The sequence below is a fragment of the Acomys minous genome (assembly GCF_964271855.1).
Source record: "Acomys minous genome assembly, chromosome: 19".
NCBI classification, from domain to species: domain Eukaryota; kingdom Metazoa; phylum Chordata; class Mammalia; order Rodentia; family Muridae; genus Acomys; species Acomys minous.
Genome location: NC_140499.1, coordinates 62486589 through 62503928, shown reverse-complemented (window position 1 = coordinate 62503928; position 17340 = coordinate 62486589). Strand labels below are relative to the sequence as shown.

General features: G+C 49.0%; 2 protein-coding genes across 5 annotated transcripts; one reads left to right on the top strand and one right to left on the bottom strand.

Moving 5' to 3' along the window:
* The first annotated feature begins 6527 nt into the window (after positions 1–6527).
* Positions 6528–11376, top strand: CREB3L4 (cAMP responsive element binding protein 3 like 4). 4 transcript variants are annotated; one of them, XM_084769766.1, is made up of 10 exons: positions 6528–6661; positions 6807–6906; positions 7192–7426; positions 7584–7705; positions 9691–9783; positions 9909–10015; positions 10162–10230; positions 10313–10397; positions 10569–10665; positions 10927–11376. In XM_084769766.1, the coding sequence occupies exons 2-10, from the start codon at positions 6811–6813 to the stop codon at positions 11199–11201; spliced, it is 1179 nt and encodes a 392-aa protein (XP_084625892.1). In that variant the 5' UTR covers positions 6528–6661; positions 6807–6810; the 3' UTR covers positions 11202–11376. The 4 variants fall into 4 exon arrangements, with proteins under 4 accessions (XP_084625892.1, XP_084625894.1, XP_084625895.1 ...); XM_084769767.1 differs by having other exon boundaries at positions 6578–6672; XM_084769768.1 differs by lacking the exon at positions 6807–6906 and having other exon boundaries at positions 6533–6661.
* Positions 11377–12900: 1524 nt separating this feature from the next.
* On the bottom strand, positions 12901–17337 carry JTB (jumping translocation breakpoint). Its single transcript, XM_084769770.1, has 5 exons — positions 16978–17337; positions 16788–16825; positions 16489–16571; positions 13834–13913; positions 12901–13500 (listed from the first exon to the last, which is right to left on the bottom strand). The coding sequence occupies exons 1-5, from the start codon at positions 17058–17060 to the stop codon at positions 13344–13346; spliced, it is 441 nt and encodes a 146-aa protein (XP_084625896.1). The 5' UTR covers positions 17061–17337; the 3' UTR covers positions 12901–13343.
* Positions 17338–17340: the final 3 nt, after the last annotated feature.

The window sequence follows — 17340 nt, the reverse complement described above, 5'->3', positions numbered from 1 at the left end:
TCCAGCAGCAGCAAACACTGGTGGGCGCCAACACACAAGCACTCACACTAAACTTAAATGAACATTTGCTGCGTGGGTCTTTTAGTTCAAGGCCAGCTTCGGCTCAATAATTAGGAGTATATAGTGCTCTTTGCTGCACTTTGGCCAGTAACAACTAACATGTCAGGGAGCTTATAACTGCTTGCAACTTTAGTTCCACGGGGACCAAATAAATCTGCGTTCTTCCTGCCTGTGTACATACCCACACATGCATATACACATAATTTAAAATATAAGTATTTTAAACGTTGAGCAGGGAACTGGAGAAATAGCAGGCTTAATGCGTAAAAGTAACTTACTCTCCTGGCTCACTTGTTGTCTGGGAAGTTCACTGCCTCCTTCTGCTAACCTAGGCCTAGTCCTGGAAGCTTCTAGCCTTTGTACAATCTAACCTAGGTCTAGGTTTTCAGCCTCTGAGACTTACTGCTTAATAAGCTCACCTTTACTTGTTCTTTCTGAGCTTTGGGCTGGCTGGTTTAATTCATACGTTATGGCTGAAACTCCTCTCCCAGCTGATTTATTTATGTTTTTGGTTTGTTTATATTTGTTTGTTTGTTGAGACAGGGTTTTTCTGTGTAGACTTGGCTATCCCAGACTCACTCTATAGACCAGGCTGGCCTTGAACTCACAGCAATCCACCTGGCTCTGCCTCCCAAGTGCTGGGATTAAAGGTCAGGCTAAAACTGCCTCTTTCAAGCCTGGGATGGTGGCACACGCCTGTAATCCCAGCACTGGGGAGGCAGAGGCAGGGGGATCATTGTGAGTTCGAGGCCAGCCTGATCTACAAAGCAAGTCCAGGACAGCCAAGGCTACACAGAGAGACCCTGTCTCAAAAACAAAACAAAAAAAAACGCAACACAAATAACAAACAAAAAAACTGCCTCTTTCCTCTCTCTCCTATTCTGTCAAATCTTCTGATTTGTCACCTTTTCTGCCACTTAATTAGACATCACTTTCAAACATTGGTGTTTCCTTCTACAAACTAACTTTACCTTCATTTGGGATTAAAGGCATGTATTGGGACTGGAGAGATGGCTCAGAGGTTAAGGGCACTGACTGCTCCTCCAGAGGTCCCGAGTTCAATTCCCAGCAACCACATGGTGGCTCACAACCATCTATAATGTGATCTGATGCCATCTTCAGGCTTGCAGGTGTACATGCAGGCAGAACCCTGTATACATAATAATAAATAAATCTCTTAAAAAAAAAAAAAAGAGCCGGGCGTGGTGGCGCACGCCTTTAGTCCCAGCACTCGGGAGGCAGAGGCAGGCGGATCACTGTGAGTTCGAGGCCAGCCTGGTCTACAAAGCGAGTCTAGGACAGCCAAGGCTACACAGAGAAACCTTGTCTCAAACAAAACAAAACAAAACAAAACAAAACAAAAAGGCATGCAGCCTGGATCTACTTGCTCTGTACCAGGCTGGTCTTGAACTCAGATCCAGTTGCCCCTGTCTCCTGGATTAAAGGCATGTTTGTATTCTAGCTGGTCTATCTAGAAGGTCTCTGGATGTGATCTCTTGCCAGAACAGCCAGGTTCTGAATTAACATTCCTCTACATTAATGTTTAAAAAGCATTTGCTGTTCTTCCAGAGGACCTAAGTTTGATTCTCAGCAAGCATAGCAGTCTATAACTCCTGTTTCAAGGAATTCAATACCTCTGGCCCCTGCAGGCACCTGCCCTCATGTGCACATACTCACAAACATACCTACACATAACTAAAAACAATAAAAATAAATTTAATTAATTTATTTTATTTTATGTGTATGGATGTTTTGTCTGCATGTATGTGTGTGTGGCTTGTGTATGCAATGCCTGCAGGGTGCAGAAAAAGGCATCAGCTCCCCTGAAACTGATTTACAGACAGTTGTGAGCTGCCGTGTGGATGCTAGAAGTTGAACCAGGGTCCTCTGGAAGAGCAGCCAGCACTCTTAACTACTGAGCCATCTCTCCAGCTCCAAATGTTATCTTAAAAATTAAATAAAGGGAAGCTGGGAGTGGTGGCACACACCTTTAATCCCAGCAGTTGGGAGGCAGAGGCAGGAGGATTGCTGTGGGTTCAAGGCCAGCCTGGTCTACAAAAGCAAGTCCAGGACAGCCAGGACTGTTACACAGAGAAACCTTGTCTCAAAAAACCTAAAAACAACAACAACAACAACAACAACTAAAAATCTCCCCTGGCTGAGCCAGGCATGGTAGCTCATGCCTTTACAGGCAGAGGCAGGCTGATCTCTCTGAGTTAGAGGGCAGCCTGGTGTTGCTGTTGATTTACCAGTATGATCTAGTAATACTTATTATCAGGCCTAAAATTATTATTATTATTATTATTATTATTATTATTATTATTATTATTACAGTATAACTTGGAGGCAGAGGCAGGCGGATCGCTATGAGTTTGAGGCCAGCCTGGTCTACAAAATGAGTCCAGGATTGCCAAGGCTACACAGAGAAACCCTCTCTCGAAAAACAAACAAACAAACAAACAAACAAAAAAATATATATATATCATTATGCCCAAAATTTGAGAGACTCCCCCAACAGGCCACGCAAGAGCTGAGTCCAAATGTAATGTCAAGGAAGTCTTTATTGCAAGCTTGAACTGGGGCCATACCTCCAATGCACTGACACAGCAGATGCAGGGAAGCAGCCCAGAGTCTCAACTGAGAGTGGTTTTTATAGGTTTTAGACAAATAAATGGGTTTTACAGTATATGGTCGGATGGCATTTGGGCAGAAAAGCTGCAAGCAGGGAGTTACAAGCCTTGGCACTTCGTGGTTGGGTAATAGGTGTAGGGACAAATTGGCCTATAGAAAAGATTGTTTGAAGCTGGGCGTGGTGGCGCACACCTTGAATCCCAGCACTTGGGAGGCAGAGGCAGCTGGATCACTGTGAGTTCGAGGCCAGCCTGATCTACAAAGGGAGTCCAGGACAGCTAAGGCTACACAGAGAAACTCTGTCTTGGAAAAAAAATGAAAATAAAAGATTGGTTGAGGCAGTCATGAGGGCATTAGGAACTTTGGCCTGGCTTCTCCTAATTGGTTGTTGCTATGTGCCAGACCACCTGCTGGTCAGCTTGACCAGCAGAGAGTATATTTGGACTTTCCCAAGGTGTGCTGACTGTGCTGCTAGGGAGTATTTTTCTGTTTAAACTAGTTTGTGGGTTTTCTGGAATCTGGGTTCAGGCCTTGCCTAGGTTTAACACAAAAATGGAGTTTGTCTGGTCTTACATATATTATTTTTGGTTGTTTTTTGTTTTTTGTGGTTTTTTTTTTTTTTTGAGACAGGATCTCTCTGTGTAGCCTTGGTTGTCCTGGACTCACTTTGTAGACCAGGCTGGCCTCGAACTCACAGTGATCCACCTGCCTCTGCCTCCCAAGTGCTGGGACTAAAGGCATGAGCCACCACGCCCGGCTTGGTTGTTTTTTTATGTTTTTTTTTTCTGGTTTTTCGAGACAGGGTTTCTCTGTGTAGCCTTGGCTATCCTAGACTAACTTTGTAGACCAGGCTGGCCTTGAACTCACATCAATCCGCCCACCTCTGCCTCCCAAGTGCTAGGATTAAAGGCGTGGCCACCAAGCCGGGCTTTTTTTTTTGTTTTTTGTTTGTTTGTTTTTGGTTTGTTTTGGGGTGGGAGTTTGAGAGAGGGTTTCTCTGTGTATCCCTGGCTATCCTGAAACTCACTCTGTAGACCAAGGTGGCCTCAAACTCAGAGATCTGCCAGCCTTTGCCTCCCAAGTGCTGGGATTAAAGTTGTGCCTCTTCACACTATCAAGTGGCTGGCTGTCCTGGAATCACCTTGTAAACCAGGCTGGCCTCCAACTCCTGGGATCCCCCTGCCTCTGCCTCTCTGAGTGCTGGGATTAAAGGCGTGTGCCACCACGCCTTGTTGAGAATCTCTGTGTTCCCAGTGGGATCAAATATCCTGCAACAGGGTCTAAGGAAGTTATTTTTCCCTCTATAAAACTCGATCCATCAGGAAAAGGAGGGCTGTTAGTGAGATGGAGGCGGAACTTCCTCCCAGTCCTGGCAGATGGGAAGCTGGCTCCATTTCTCACTCAGTCATCTCTGCTCAGAGCGGCCGGCGGGAAGCCCCTAGAAGGGCAGTTAACCACCCTTCCTTCCTTCCTTCTTCCTTTATTTTCTTTCTTTTTTGGTTTTTAAATATAGGGTTTCTCTGTGTAGCCTTGGCTGTCCTGGAACTCACTCTGTAGACCAGGCTGGCCTCCAACTCAGAGAGTCCGCCTTTGAACTCTGTACGCACCTCCCAAGTTTTTTTCATACATATGTTAGCACAGTTTCACTGTTTGACCTGACGTCTGTAACTCATCAGACGCTAGGCCAAGGCAGAACAAACCCTGAACTTTTGAATTATTTTTTATTAGTCATGACCATCTGATTCCTTATCATTCAAACTGGCAAAAGATGGCCTGCCCTATCACCCTTAGAACTGTCTTACGTCACATGACAGATGTCGATGATAACAACTTGTTCAAAAAGATTCCTTACATTCCAGCACTTGGGAGGCTGCAAGAGGAAAATTTCCAAAATAAGACTTCCTCTTGGGCTGGAGAGATGGCTCAGTGGTTAAGGGCACTGTCTGCTCTTCCAGAGGTCCTGAGTTCAATTCCCAGCAACCACATGGTGGCTCACAACCATCTATAATGTGACCTGATGCCCTCTTCTGGCCTGCAAGGGTACATGCAGGCAGAGCACTGTATATGTCATAAATAAATAAATCTTTTAAAAAAATAATTAAACAAAACAAAACAAAACAGAACTAGCCGGGTGTGGTGGTGCACGCCTATAATCCCAGCACTCGGGAGGCAGAGGCAGGCAGATCGCTGTGAGTTCGAGGCCAGCCTGGTCTACAAAGTGAGTTCAGGACAGCCAAGGCTACACAGAGAAACCCTGTTTCGAAAAACAAAAACAAAACCAAAAAAAAGTAGAATTTATTGTACATATTACTAGACATATATATTGTTCTTTCTTGCATTTTGTTACTGTTCGGTGGTTGGTTTGTTGTTGTTTTTCCAGACAGGGTTTCTCTGTGTACCCCTGGCTGTCCTGGACTCAGTTTGTAGAGCAGGCTGGCCTTGAAGTCACAGCGATCCGCCTGCCTCTGTCTTCCGAGTGCTGGAATTAAAACCATGTGCCACCACGCCCAGCTCTGTTTTTGCTTGTGAGACAGGATTTTAGATAGCCCAGACTGGCCTTGCCTCAGGTACATTCCTGCATAGGCCTCTAGGGCCCTGCGATTACAGGCATGAACTCCCACATCCAGCTCTGAAACAGCTTTCCAGCTCCAAGGACACCGGAGTGGATACCGTGTCAGCTGCTCAGGAGACGACACTGAGCAGTGAGACTTCCTCACTCCCATTTCACAACACAAAAACTGTACCCAAAACTAGCAGTTTATGGAAAAAATAAGACCTCAAACCAAAAGTAAATGTTCGGCTAATGCGTGGCAGTTTTCCTGCGTGGATTTACCAGGCGCCCCCAGAGTGCTGCACATAGCTCCGATTGCACAGTTGGCTGTCAGGGAGCGGAGGCCTGGTCCACGGGCCGGCGGTTATTTCCTGTCTGGGTAAGTAAGAACTTGGGGCCTCAAAATCACGAGGTAAACAAAGCCAAACCCCGTGGCTCCTGTCCTTAGCCCTGAAGCTTGCGCTCAGCTTTAGTGTATCTATTGGCTTCTCGCTGTGGCCTGGAACCTTGGCCAAGTTACTTCCTGTTGGACTATTGTTGTCAACCTCAAGGGCGGGGCCATCGCCAGCCATTGGCTAGAAGCCCTGCCCTAAGTCTTCAACGTCCAATCAGGATTCAGGGGTGGAAGAATGGGGGGTGGGGGGTGGCCAGAGGGACGGGAGAGCTTTCAAATCTTAGCTTAGTTCCTTACCTTGACATGGGTCTCTCTCTCTCTCTCTCTCTCTCTCTCTCTCTCTCTCTCTCTCTCTCTCTCTCTCTCTCTCTCTCTCTCTCTCTCTCTCTCTCTCTCTCTCTCTCTCTCTCTCTCTCTCTCTCTCTCTCTCTCTCTCTCTCTCTCTCTCTCTCTCTCTCTCTCTCGTAAAGATTGTGGCTTCGGGGGCCTGGAGAGATGGCTCAGCGGTTAAGAGCACTGACTGCACTTCCAGAGGTTCTGAGTTCAATTCCTAGAAGCCACATGGTAGCTCACAACCATCTGTAATGTGATCTGATGCATACTGTATACATAATAAATAAATCCTTAAAAAAAAAAGATTGTAGCCTCGAAACAGTCAGGTATCCTCTGTGCCTGTCACTACCGTCCCAGTTCTTTGCTGCCATCAGTCTCTCAGCAAGATCTACCAGCACTGGGCAAATTGACAGAAAGGGTGTGGGTACCTATAGTTTTATTTCAGTTTGCATACGGGCAGAGTCTTACTACTACTCTAAGGAGCATGCTCCGGCCAGGTGCAACCCAACCCGCCCTCCCCACCCCCACCCCAACACCCAAACTCCATTGACTGCATAGGCGGGGCTTGGCTGGGCACGACCAGGATACAGGATCCTGGAAGAAAGAAAAGGTGTCGTGTTTGGGGCTTCGGCGGGCTAGGCTGGTTTGGCAGGGCAAAGAAAGCTCTCCGAAGAAAACCAAACCAAACCCAGGTAATACCCAGGTGGGTTATTTTTCTGAACCCAAAAGATAAGGTCTGAAGCGAGTTCTCCTTCAAGGGGCTGCCCCATGGGAGTAGGACAGAGTGTGGGAGAAGCAAGGCCTTCTTCTGTAGCTACCCCACCCACCTTCCTGCAGAAACATGGAACTCCCGTGCCCTGAGTTGCTGGAGCCTCCAGAAGACATCTTCTCCACAGGATCTTTCCTGGAGCTGGGACTCAACTGTCCCCCATCCAAGGTTCTGGTGACCAGGCTACAAGAACAGGGCCTGCAAGGCTGGGAGGGGCTGTGGCTGAGTTTGCCCAATGGAAGTGGGAGCGAGCGAGGTTGAGACAACGCTGCCTTAAGTCCCCACAAGGGACAAGGGCTGATAACAGAGCCCACAACGTAGATCTGAATCATAACTTTTCTGTGTCCCAGAAGGAAAAGGAGCAAAGTTGAAGCATGAAAGGACCTAAGTGTCACACCAGGTAGGACTTTCAGAACTCTTCTTCGCAGACACTCACAGCCTCTCTTTCTATAGGGCCTTCAGAAGAGCGAGCCTGACGATTTCCTGAGCCTCCTCATTGATCCCAATATGGTGTATTGCTCAGAAACATCTCCTACCAGGGACAGGGGCTTCTCTGAAGACCCCAGCTCCCCTGCCCAACAGGCACCCAGTTCTCCTGCCCTCTATGAGGTTGTGTATGAGGCAGGGGCCCTGCAGAGCACTCAGCAGGACACAGGGCCAACCATCGGACTCATCTCTATACAGATAGGTCCGTGTACTTTTTGGAGAGCGGGCAACGGCCCTTTCCGGCCCAGCCCCGGCCTCGAGGTTAAGAGGAGAAGACTCCCCAAACTGCAGCACTGTCCAGTGCCTGCTGCCACCACGGTCTTCTGATTCCTTTGTCCCGGTCTCTGTATCGTCTTTAGATCAGTGGAGCCCTGCATTTATGGTCCCTGATGCCTGTCCAGTCAGCGGACTGCCTCCTAATGCTCACAGCCATATCCTGCCTAGAGCCAGCAGCATTGCCCCAGCATCTCCTGCAGCCCTGGTGAGTCTTGACGTCGGACAGAACTTGTGTTCCCCAGGACACAAGTCCTCACATGAACGGGGTGAAAAAGGAAAAGAGAGGAGACACAAATAACGAATTGGTTTGCCCTACTTTTGGTCGGGGGATGGGGGTGGGGGCGGGGGCGGGGGCGGGGGCGGGGGCTGGTTTGAAGGCCAGAGAGAAACAAGCAAATTTTTTTTTTAGAGAGAGGATTTGAAAGTAACAATTCTAAGAGAAGGACAGCATGGGGGGAGGGGGATCAGGTCGGTTAGGGTTCCCCCTAGTCGCAGGTGGGGTGAGGGAGGCAGGGTCAGAGCTCTAGAGAAACCTAGGCCTAGTGTGCATTTACGTTCAGTGTGAGCCTGGGGTCAGGAACGGGAACTGGGACAGGGCACCTGGGAATCCACCTGCCTAATGAGGACAGGGTGAAAGCAAAGCAGCCACAGCAGGTGTTAGCCCTGGAACGCTGGTGGCTGCAGCTGTGCGGACCCAGAGAGGCCAAGCCTAGACCACATGCCTCTCTCTACCCTGGGATGTATACCCTGTGTCCAAAGGCAGGGACCGAGTCCTAGCCATCCTCTAAAACGGGGCTTGAAGGTGGGACCAGAAGCCGCGCTAGGGATTTGTCTATCAGCACAGGGTTTGTGCTTGCTTTATTTTTAGATGAAGCTCTCTGTGCTCCATTCTCAGAGATTTTGGTTTAGAGAGATTGGAACAAACAGGCTATTAAAACACTTGGAGCAAAAGAGGGGCTATCAGGAAAGGAAATGATCTAGCCAAGAGCCAAAGGCCATCAGAAAGGAAAAGATGGGCCAGTAGGAAACAACACTGGCGTGTGCGCCAAGGACCTGAGCTGGGAGGTCAGATCCCCAGCACCCACACGAAAGGCCACATATCCCTTAGCCTGCGTGCTCTGAGGGATGGAAACAGGATCACCAGCCTAGCTCCAGGGTTAGGGAGGAACTCAGTCACAGAGAAATAAGGTGGAGAGTGATAGGGCAGGATAAATGTCACCCCACTGGGCTCTAGTCACCCCCACCCCCACCACACACACACACACATACACACACACACACACACACACACACACACACACACACAGGCTCAGGGCTGGAGAGATGGCTCACTGGCTGCTCTTCCAGAGGACCCAGGTTCCAGTCTCAGCTCCCACGAGGCAGCTCCCAGCTGTGTGTGGGTCCAGTTCCAGGGCATTAGACACCGTCACATAGACATACACGCAGGCAAAGCACCAATGCACGTAAAAACAATGGAAAGAAAGGGAGACAGACAGACAGACAGACAGACAGACAGACAGACAGACACACACACACACACACACACAGAGAGAGAGAGAGAGAGAGAGAGAGAGAGAGAGAGAGAGAGAGAGAGCGAGCTTGCCAGAGAGTGGACAGCCTGACCCAATAGGTGGAGCTTAGAGCCTGGGGATCATGAGTCACATATTCCTTTGTACATATTTTACCAAATGGAAGTTAATGGCCAATTTGGTTTTTTTCTTTGTTTGGTTGGTTTTTGTTTTTTGGATTTTCCAAGACAGGGTCTCTCTGTGTTAGCCTTGGCTGTCCTGGACTTGCTTTGTAGACCAGGCTGGCCGCAAACTCAGTGATCCGCCTACCTTTGCCTCCCCAGTGCTGGGACAATGGCCAAATTGTTTACCTAATACAAGTAAATTTAACAAAGGCCAGCATAGTGAATTCATACAAGTTCTCTTCCAGTTGTCCTGAGATCCCAGAACAGGCCCCTCCAGCTTGGTGGTAATGTCAGGGTTCTATGTGTGGACAACATTTTCACTGTCCCTCCTCAGCTTCAGGGAAGACCCTTTGGCTTGTCACGGTGCCTGTCTGAATGCTCACTTTATGACTCAGGGCAAACAGCCCCCTCCTGAAAGCCTGCTGCGGGTGGAGGGGCAGCTAGGGTGTCTGAGGCCGGGGAACTCGATCCTGCTCACCCTCTGCCACTCCTCCCAGCTGTCCTGCCAACGTCTCTTCCTGACAGACGAAGAGAAGCATCTGCTGGGGCAAGAAGGGGTTTCTCTGCCCTCTCACCTGCCCCTCACCAAGGTAACAACTGTCCCCAAAGGGTGTCCCAACCCAGGAGCTCAACCTCTAAAGAGCCTGGCTCCCAGGCGACACTGGGGGAGTTGTGGGAGGCAAAGGGTCCGGCAGGAAACACCTTGGGCCTCCAGGCAGAGGAGAGAATACTCAAGAAGGTCCGGAGGAAAATCCGCAACAAGCAGTCAGCTCAGGACAGCCGGCGGCGGAAAAAGGAATACATAGACGGGCTGGAGGGCAGGTGTGTTGGGGCATCCTACGGGCAGTGTTGGGATGCAGAGGAGTGGGGATGGGGCGGGGGGGGGAGGGGGGAGGGGGGGCAGGCCAATTCCTCACCAAAGCAAGCATGTTAAGGGACCATCTGCCCAGCTTCTCCGCACTCCCTAGAGTGGCTGCCTGTTCTGCACAGAATCAGGAACTACAGAGAAAGGTCCAGGAGCTGGAGAGGCAGAACACGTGAGTGCCTGGGTGGAGGGGAGGGCAGGACGCAGCCACGGCCAAGCGCGCTTCTTGGCCTGACTCTTCATTCCTCTCCTAGCTCCCTGGCTGCGCAGATCCAGCAGCTCCAGCAGCTCCAGGCTCAGACCTCCAGCAGAGCTGCGCAGACCAGCACCTGTGTTCTGGTACCATCCCGATGCTCTGTGCTTCCCCTCCCCCACCCCTGCCGCCCGTCCACCTGACACCCGTCCTGCCCAGCCCTGTCCTCCAAACCATGATAACCTTAACTACCCCCACCTCACGCTGCCGTCATCCTGTTGTCCCCAGAGCCCAAATGCCCTCTCGCTCCTTTTCAGATTCTTCTTTTTTCGCTGGCTCTCATCATCCTGCCAAGCTTCAGCCCCTTTCAGGGTCAACCGGAAGCTAGGCCTGAGACTTACCAGCTTCATGGAGGTAAGAGGCAAGGGCACGGCAGTCCCCGTGATGAGCCAGAAAACTCGTCTCCAAAACAGTTAACAGTAGGAGAAGGCGGGGCGTGGTGGCGCACACCTTTACGAGAGGCAGAGGCAGGTGGATCTCTGTGAGTTCTAGGCCAGCCTAGTCTACAAAGCGAGTTCAGGACAGCCAAGGCTACAGAGAGAAACCCTGTCTTGAAAAACAAAAGACAGTAGGCGAGCTCTGGGCCAGTCTCCCTGACAAGCACGTTCTCCTCAGTGATTTCCAGAAATATCTTGACTCAGAAGGACGTGACAGAAAGCCGGGAGATTCCAGTGCTGAAGTCCAAGCTGGCGGAGCCTCCTGAACTCCCAACTGCAAATGGCTCGTCAGAGACACAGCTAAAGATGGGCGTGAAGGCTAGACCCCTTGGGCAGACCAGGGGACTGGTGCATGCAGATGAGATGGAAGCCGAACACCTTTTGGTCACACAGGAATCCGCACAAGCTTTCCCAGCACTGTTTCACCTGGAATTCCCAGGGAGGAGTCTGTAGCCCTAAGGTTCTGAGTCACTCAGGACACCGTAGATTTCTGTCCCCTAAAGCCAGGTTTACTTATAAGGCAGGGCACCTCAAAAACTTGTCAGATATTTGTGGTTTTATTTCTTCTTTGTGGATAAAATCAAGGGGAAACAAGTTTTGACTTGGGAAATAAATTTTCTATCTAAAATTCTGTCCCAGAATTTTTAATTTTTATTTCAGACAACTTCTCACTATGTAGCCTAAGCTGGTCTCAGACACCTGAGTCCTACCAAATGCTGCGACATACAGCTTAGAAATTGTTTTATTGCCAGACATGGTGGTGCACGACTATAATCCTAGCACTCTGGGAGGCAGAGGCAGGTGAATCTCCGAGTTTAAAGCCAGTCTGTTCTACAAGGTGAGTTCGAGACGGCCAGGGTTACATAGAGAAGCGCTGTCTCAAAAAACTGAAAAAAAAAGGAAAGAAAAAAAAAAGAAATTGTTTTATCATTGTTGTGTATAGTATGTGTATTAATAAGTATAATGTGTGTGTTACTGTATGTACAGGTGATATAACACACATGTGGGGCTCAAAGGGCAACTTTTAGGTCCTTTCCTCTTACCATGCTCAAACTCAGGTCATTAACAGCAAAAACACTTTCTAAAATGTTATTTATGTATGTGTGTGTCTATGTGAGCGCAAACCACATGTGTGAGGGTGCTCATGGATAGCAAGGGATCCCTGGAGCTGGCAACTGTGATCTGGTGGCGCACGCCTTTAATCCCAGCACTTGGGAGGCAGAGGCAGGTGGATCGCTGTGAGTTCGAGGCCAGCTTGCTCTACAAAGTGAGTCCAGGACAGCCAAGGCTACACAGAAAAACCCTGTCTCGAAAAATAAAACAAAAGATTTGTTCATTTTTCAGTATGCATATGTCTGTTTAAGCATGAGTTTGTGTTGTTGATTTACCAGTAGGGCCTAACAATGTTTATTATTTGGCCTATACTTATTATTAGGGCAATATTTTCTGCTAGCAATCCATCAAGACACAGACACTTGATCTATTTTAAGATAGTCTTAGTTCACCTGGGGCAGAGCAGATATCAATCCCCTAAACTACTTCCCATAGTGGGGCAGGTATAGAATGCACGTGGCTCAACCCCATGGCGTCTAGTTCTAATATTTCTATCAAGCTGCCTCCCATCCACAATCCCAAATACTTGCTCCATCCATGGCAGCCATGTGCTTCTCCTCCACTGAGCCCATGTCGGCCTTCTTTCTTCTCCTCTTTCCACTGGTCTCTTCCCAAGATCCTGTCGCCCCCAGCCTGGGACCCTTAGCCACACCCATCTCATCTTCCCTGCCCAGGTGCAATGGCCTTTTATTAACTAGCATCAAAATACATCAGACCATCAAGTTTGTGTGCACCACTTGCCTTAGGTGTCCTTAGAGGCTACAGGGCATCAGGTCACCTGAAACTAGAATTTTGTGACCGTAAGCCACCTGACTTGGATGCTGGGACCCAAACCCAGACCCTCTATAAGCGCAGCAGATGCCCTTAGCGACTATGCCAACTTACCAACCCCCTGGCTGTCCTAGACTCACTTTGTAGACCAGGCTGGCCTTGACCTCACAGAGATCTGCTTCTCTCTGCCTACCCAAGTACTAGGATTTAAGGCATGTGCCACCACACCCAGTCGTCCCCCACCAAGATGAATTATTTTAGGCAAGGAAACTAGTTTATTCCTTTATTTGTTTATTTTTCATTTTTTAATTTTTTCGGATCATATTATAAATGGTTGTGAGCCACCATGTGGATGCTGGGAATTGAACTCAGGACCTCTAGAAGAGCAGTCAGTGCTCTTAACCTCTGAGCCATCTCTCCAGCCCCTATTTACTTATTTATTTTTTAAGACAGTCTTACTATGTAGTTTAGCACAGCCTGCCTACTAATTTACCAAGGCTCCTCCTGCCTCACCCTCTCAAGTGCTGGGATTACAAGTGTGCGCCACCATGCCCAGCACTGTTTTACTCTTTATTGTGCTCTTTAGTGGTCTGGAGAGGGAGTCAGGGAAAGGTGCTGCTACCACAAAGCTTAAGAGTGCAAATTAGCTCACTGGACCTTCTCCACTTGAGGCACAGTCTGTGAGACCCAGCATAGCACAGCAGGACTCAGCTAAATGGACTCAATCTGCTTCCGGACTTTTTCAAGAGCCTTTCGATCCAGCTGCCGCTGACGAGTGATGACGAGGCAAGCAAAGACTAAAGCCACACCCACCACAGCGCCTTCAAACTTCCAGAATAAGCGCTGTTCCATCAGGGATGAACGGCAGCTGGGGGAGAAAAGGACAGTCAGTTTCTCTTAGCTACTGTCTTCCACTTCAGCCTGCCCAAACACTATCCAAAAATAAAGACAAACTGGGCTTAGTCATATCTTTAGTCTCTGCAGAGATAAACAGAGCAGCAGTTTAACCAATTTTTGGGTGTTCTGTTTTGTCTTGTTTGTTTGTTTTTGTTTTTCGAGACAGGGTCTCTCTGTGTAGCCTTGGCTGTCCTGGACCCACTTTGTAGACCAGGCTGGCCTCGAACTCACAGTGATCTACCTGCCTCTGCCTCCCGAGTGCTGGGATTATAGGCGTGTGTCACCATGCCCGGCTTGCCCTTACCTTCTTAATTCATTCCTTTTAGATGAGCTGCAGGTGACTTTCTCCACGTAACCCGTAGGACCGCACTCAGGTGTGGTTTTCTACCAAAACAAAGGTGCAAAATCATGTTGGGGGGGGGGGGCTGGAGAGATGGCTCAGTGGTTAAGAGTGCAGCCTACTCTTCCAGAAGTCCTGAGTTCAGTTCCCAGCAACCACATGGTGGCTCACAACCATCTTTAATGTGATATGACGCCCTCTTCTGGCCTGCGGGTGTGCATGCAGGCACAGCACTATATGCATAATCATAAATAAATAAATCTTTAAAAAAAAAAAAGCATGTTAGGAAGAGGTGAGCAGGAAACAGAAGATCCAGTCTTCAGCAAGGCCAGTGCTGGGGAGCAGCAGGGAGCTACCAAAAAGCCCTGATGGGGATGGAGGAGGTGGTTGGTGCTGGCAGGGTCAGGAAGGCAACAGTCCAGGAAATAAGGAGAGAACCCAGGGTCTATGGTATCAGAAATGAATAGAGTGTGGTTATTAGCTGGATACTGTCATTAACATGGAAAAGGTGCATTTTCAGATGGAATTTAAGTTCAAGTTTGAGGACAGCTGAGATGCCTCTGCGGGTAAAGATGTTTGTAGCCAGGCTTAACCAATTGCATGTACGTAAAGAAAGAAACAATTGGCTGGGCATAGTGGCGCTCGCCTTTAACCCCAATACTTGGGAGGTCGAGGCAGGTGGATCCCTGAGTTCGAAGCCAGCCTGGTCTACAGAATGAGGTCTGGGACAGGCTAGGTCCACACAGAGAAACCCTGTTTCAGAACATACGAGAGAGAGAAAGACTTTTCCTAAGTTGTCTTCTGACTTCTGTGGCACATGACCCACACAAAATAATGTTCAAGACTAGCCTGGTTAAGGCAGGTGTGGTGGCCCATGCTTATAATCCCAGTACTGGGGAAGGCAGAGGCAGGTGGATCTCTAAGAGTTCGAGGCCAGACTGGTCTACAGAGTGAGTCCAGGACAGCCAAGGCCACACAGAGAAATCTTGTATTAGGGGGAAAAAAACACAAAAAAGACTAGCCTTGTTTACCTGGTGAGTTCCAGATCAGACAGTGCTACATAATGAAGCACTGTCTCAAAAACAAAAACAAAAGCAAAAACAAATAAGGACTGGAGAGATGGCTTGGTGGTTAAGAACATTGGTTGCTCTTCCAGAAGACAAGAGTTCCATTCCCAGCAACCTATATGGTGGCTCATAATCTTTCCTAATTCTGGTCCCAGGAGATCTGATGACCCTTTCTGGATTCTTAGGGTACACACACACACACACACACACACAGTACACATACATGCAGGCCAAACACCCATATACATAAAACAAAACAAGCAAAAATAAATAAAATAGCATTAAGTTCAGATTTGAACATATCTTAAAACTCTGGGAAGAAAGACATAGCAATAACATACTTTAAAAAAAAATATGCTGGGCTGGAGAGATGGCTCAGTGGTTAAGAGTGCCACCTGCTCTTCCAAAGGTCCTGAGTTCAATCCCCAGCAACCACATGGTGGTTCACAACCATCTATAATGTGATCTAATGCCCACTTCTGGTGTGCAGGTGTACATGAAGGCAGAGCACTGTACACATAATAATAAATAAATAAATCTTTTTTAAAAAATGCTGCCAGGCATGGTGTTGCACGCCTTTAATCTCAGCACTTGGGAGGCAGAGGCAGGCAGATCTCTGTGAGTTCAAGGCCAGCCAGGTCTACAATGCCATGACTACAAGACTACAAGAGAAACCCTGTCTTGAAAAACAAAAAACAAAGCTGGGCAGTGGTAGCGCATGCTTTTATTTATTTTATTTTTTCCAAGACAGGGTTTCTCTGTGTAATAGAGCCTTGGCTCTCCTGGACTCTCTTTGTAGACCAGGCTTGCCTTGAACTCATAGAGATCTGCCTGCCTCTGCCTCCCGAGTGCTGGGATTAAAAGTGTGTGCCAGGCCGGGCCGTGGTGGCGCACGCCTTTAATCCCAGCACTCGGGAGGCAGAGGCAGGCGGATCGCTGTGAGTTCGAGGCCAGCCTGGTCTACAAAGTGAGTCCAGGATGGCCAAGGCTACACAGAGAAACCCTGTCTCGAAAAACCAAAAAAAAAAAAAAAAAAAAAAAAAAGTGTGTGCCAGCTGGGTGGTGGTGGCATAAAGTGAGTCCAGACAGCCAAGGCTACACAGGGAAACCTTGTCTCGAAAAAATAAAACAAAAAGATAAAAAACCCAAAAACAAATGTTCGGGCTGGAGAGATGGCTCAGTGGTTAAAAGCACTGGCTGTTTTTCCAGAGGACTTGGCTTCAACTCCCAACAACCATATGGCGGCTTAAAACTGTCTGTAACCCCAAGATCTGACACCCTCACAGAGACGTCCATGCAGGCAAAACATCAATGCACATAAAATAAAAATAAATAAATACATTTTTAAATGCTCTGGAGCCGGACAGATGTCCCGGCACACACATGGCAGCTCACAACAGTTTGTAACTCCAGCTCCAGGAGACCCAACACCATCACACAGACATACGTGTGAGCAAAGCATCAATGCTACCAAGTAAGCAAATAAATCACGTAAACAAGAAAGGAAGCGCAGTATATTTAAAACAAACAAACAAACACCTTAAATACTCACAGTCTGGAAGTTAGAACATCGAGTACACTCTTCAGTCACCACAAATTCTTCTGCCATCCAACATGGTGACATTGAAGTGCTCACTACAAGAGAGAGAGAGATGGCCAGCCGAAGACCATTCAAAAAACATCCTTTCTCTCAAGGCTCTGCCCACCCAGCTTCCCGTCACAGCGTCTGTCCTCACCCCATACCGGCACCTTTTTCTGCGTTCTCGATATACTAAAAAGACACTGGATACACACAAACAAACAAACAAAAACAAAAACCTAGCGGCATAGGATTCTCGGACAATCACCCACCTGATAGCTTCTCCTCGAGAAGTGGAGCTTCCGCTTTGCTGCAGACAGGGAAAACAAGGTTAAGAACCTCGGTGAGACCCCCCCAAAAAACACAGGGCACACCCATCCTGGACGTCAGAGTCCCGGGTCCCGAGGGCGGGGACCACCGGTTTCGCCTGCCAGCCCTTTTCCTTCCCCAGTATCCACTCACCAGAGCTTTAAGGTGAAAGCGCACAGCAACCAGCACAGGTGGCCGCCCCGGGGGAGGCCGAGCCTCCCCGCGCCCGCGAGCATGGGCCGGTCAGGGGCGCACCTGTTGCGGCAGAGCTCGCCGAGGTTCCAGCTCAGAGCAGGGACACGCCGGAGTTCTCTCCCCGGGCCGACTGCGTGGACTTGCCGGCTAGGAGCGCGCGGCCGTCGTGGGGGACGCGGGCGGCCGGGGGGACTCGGCCTCGGGAGCGGCCATCTTGCTCGCGCAGGCTCCCGGTTCCGGCCCCGGCGACTCTTCCCGTGCGCTCCCGTCGGTCTTCCTGCTGGGGCTTGTAGTCGTTCCGCACCCGGTGGCCACTGGCTC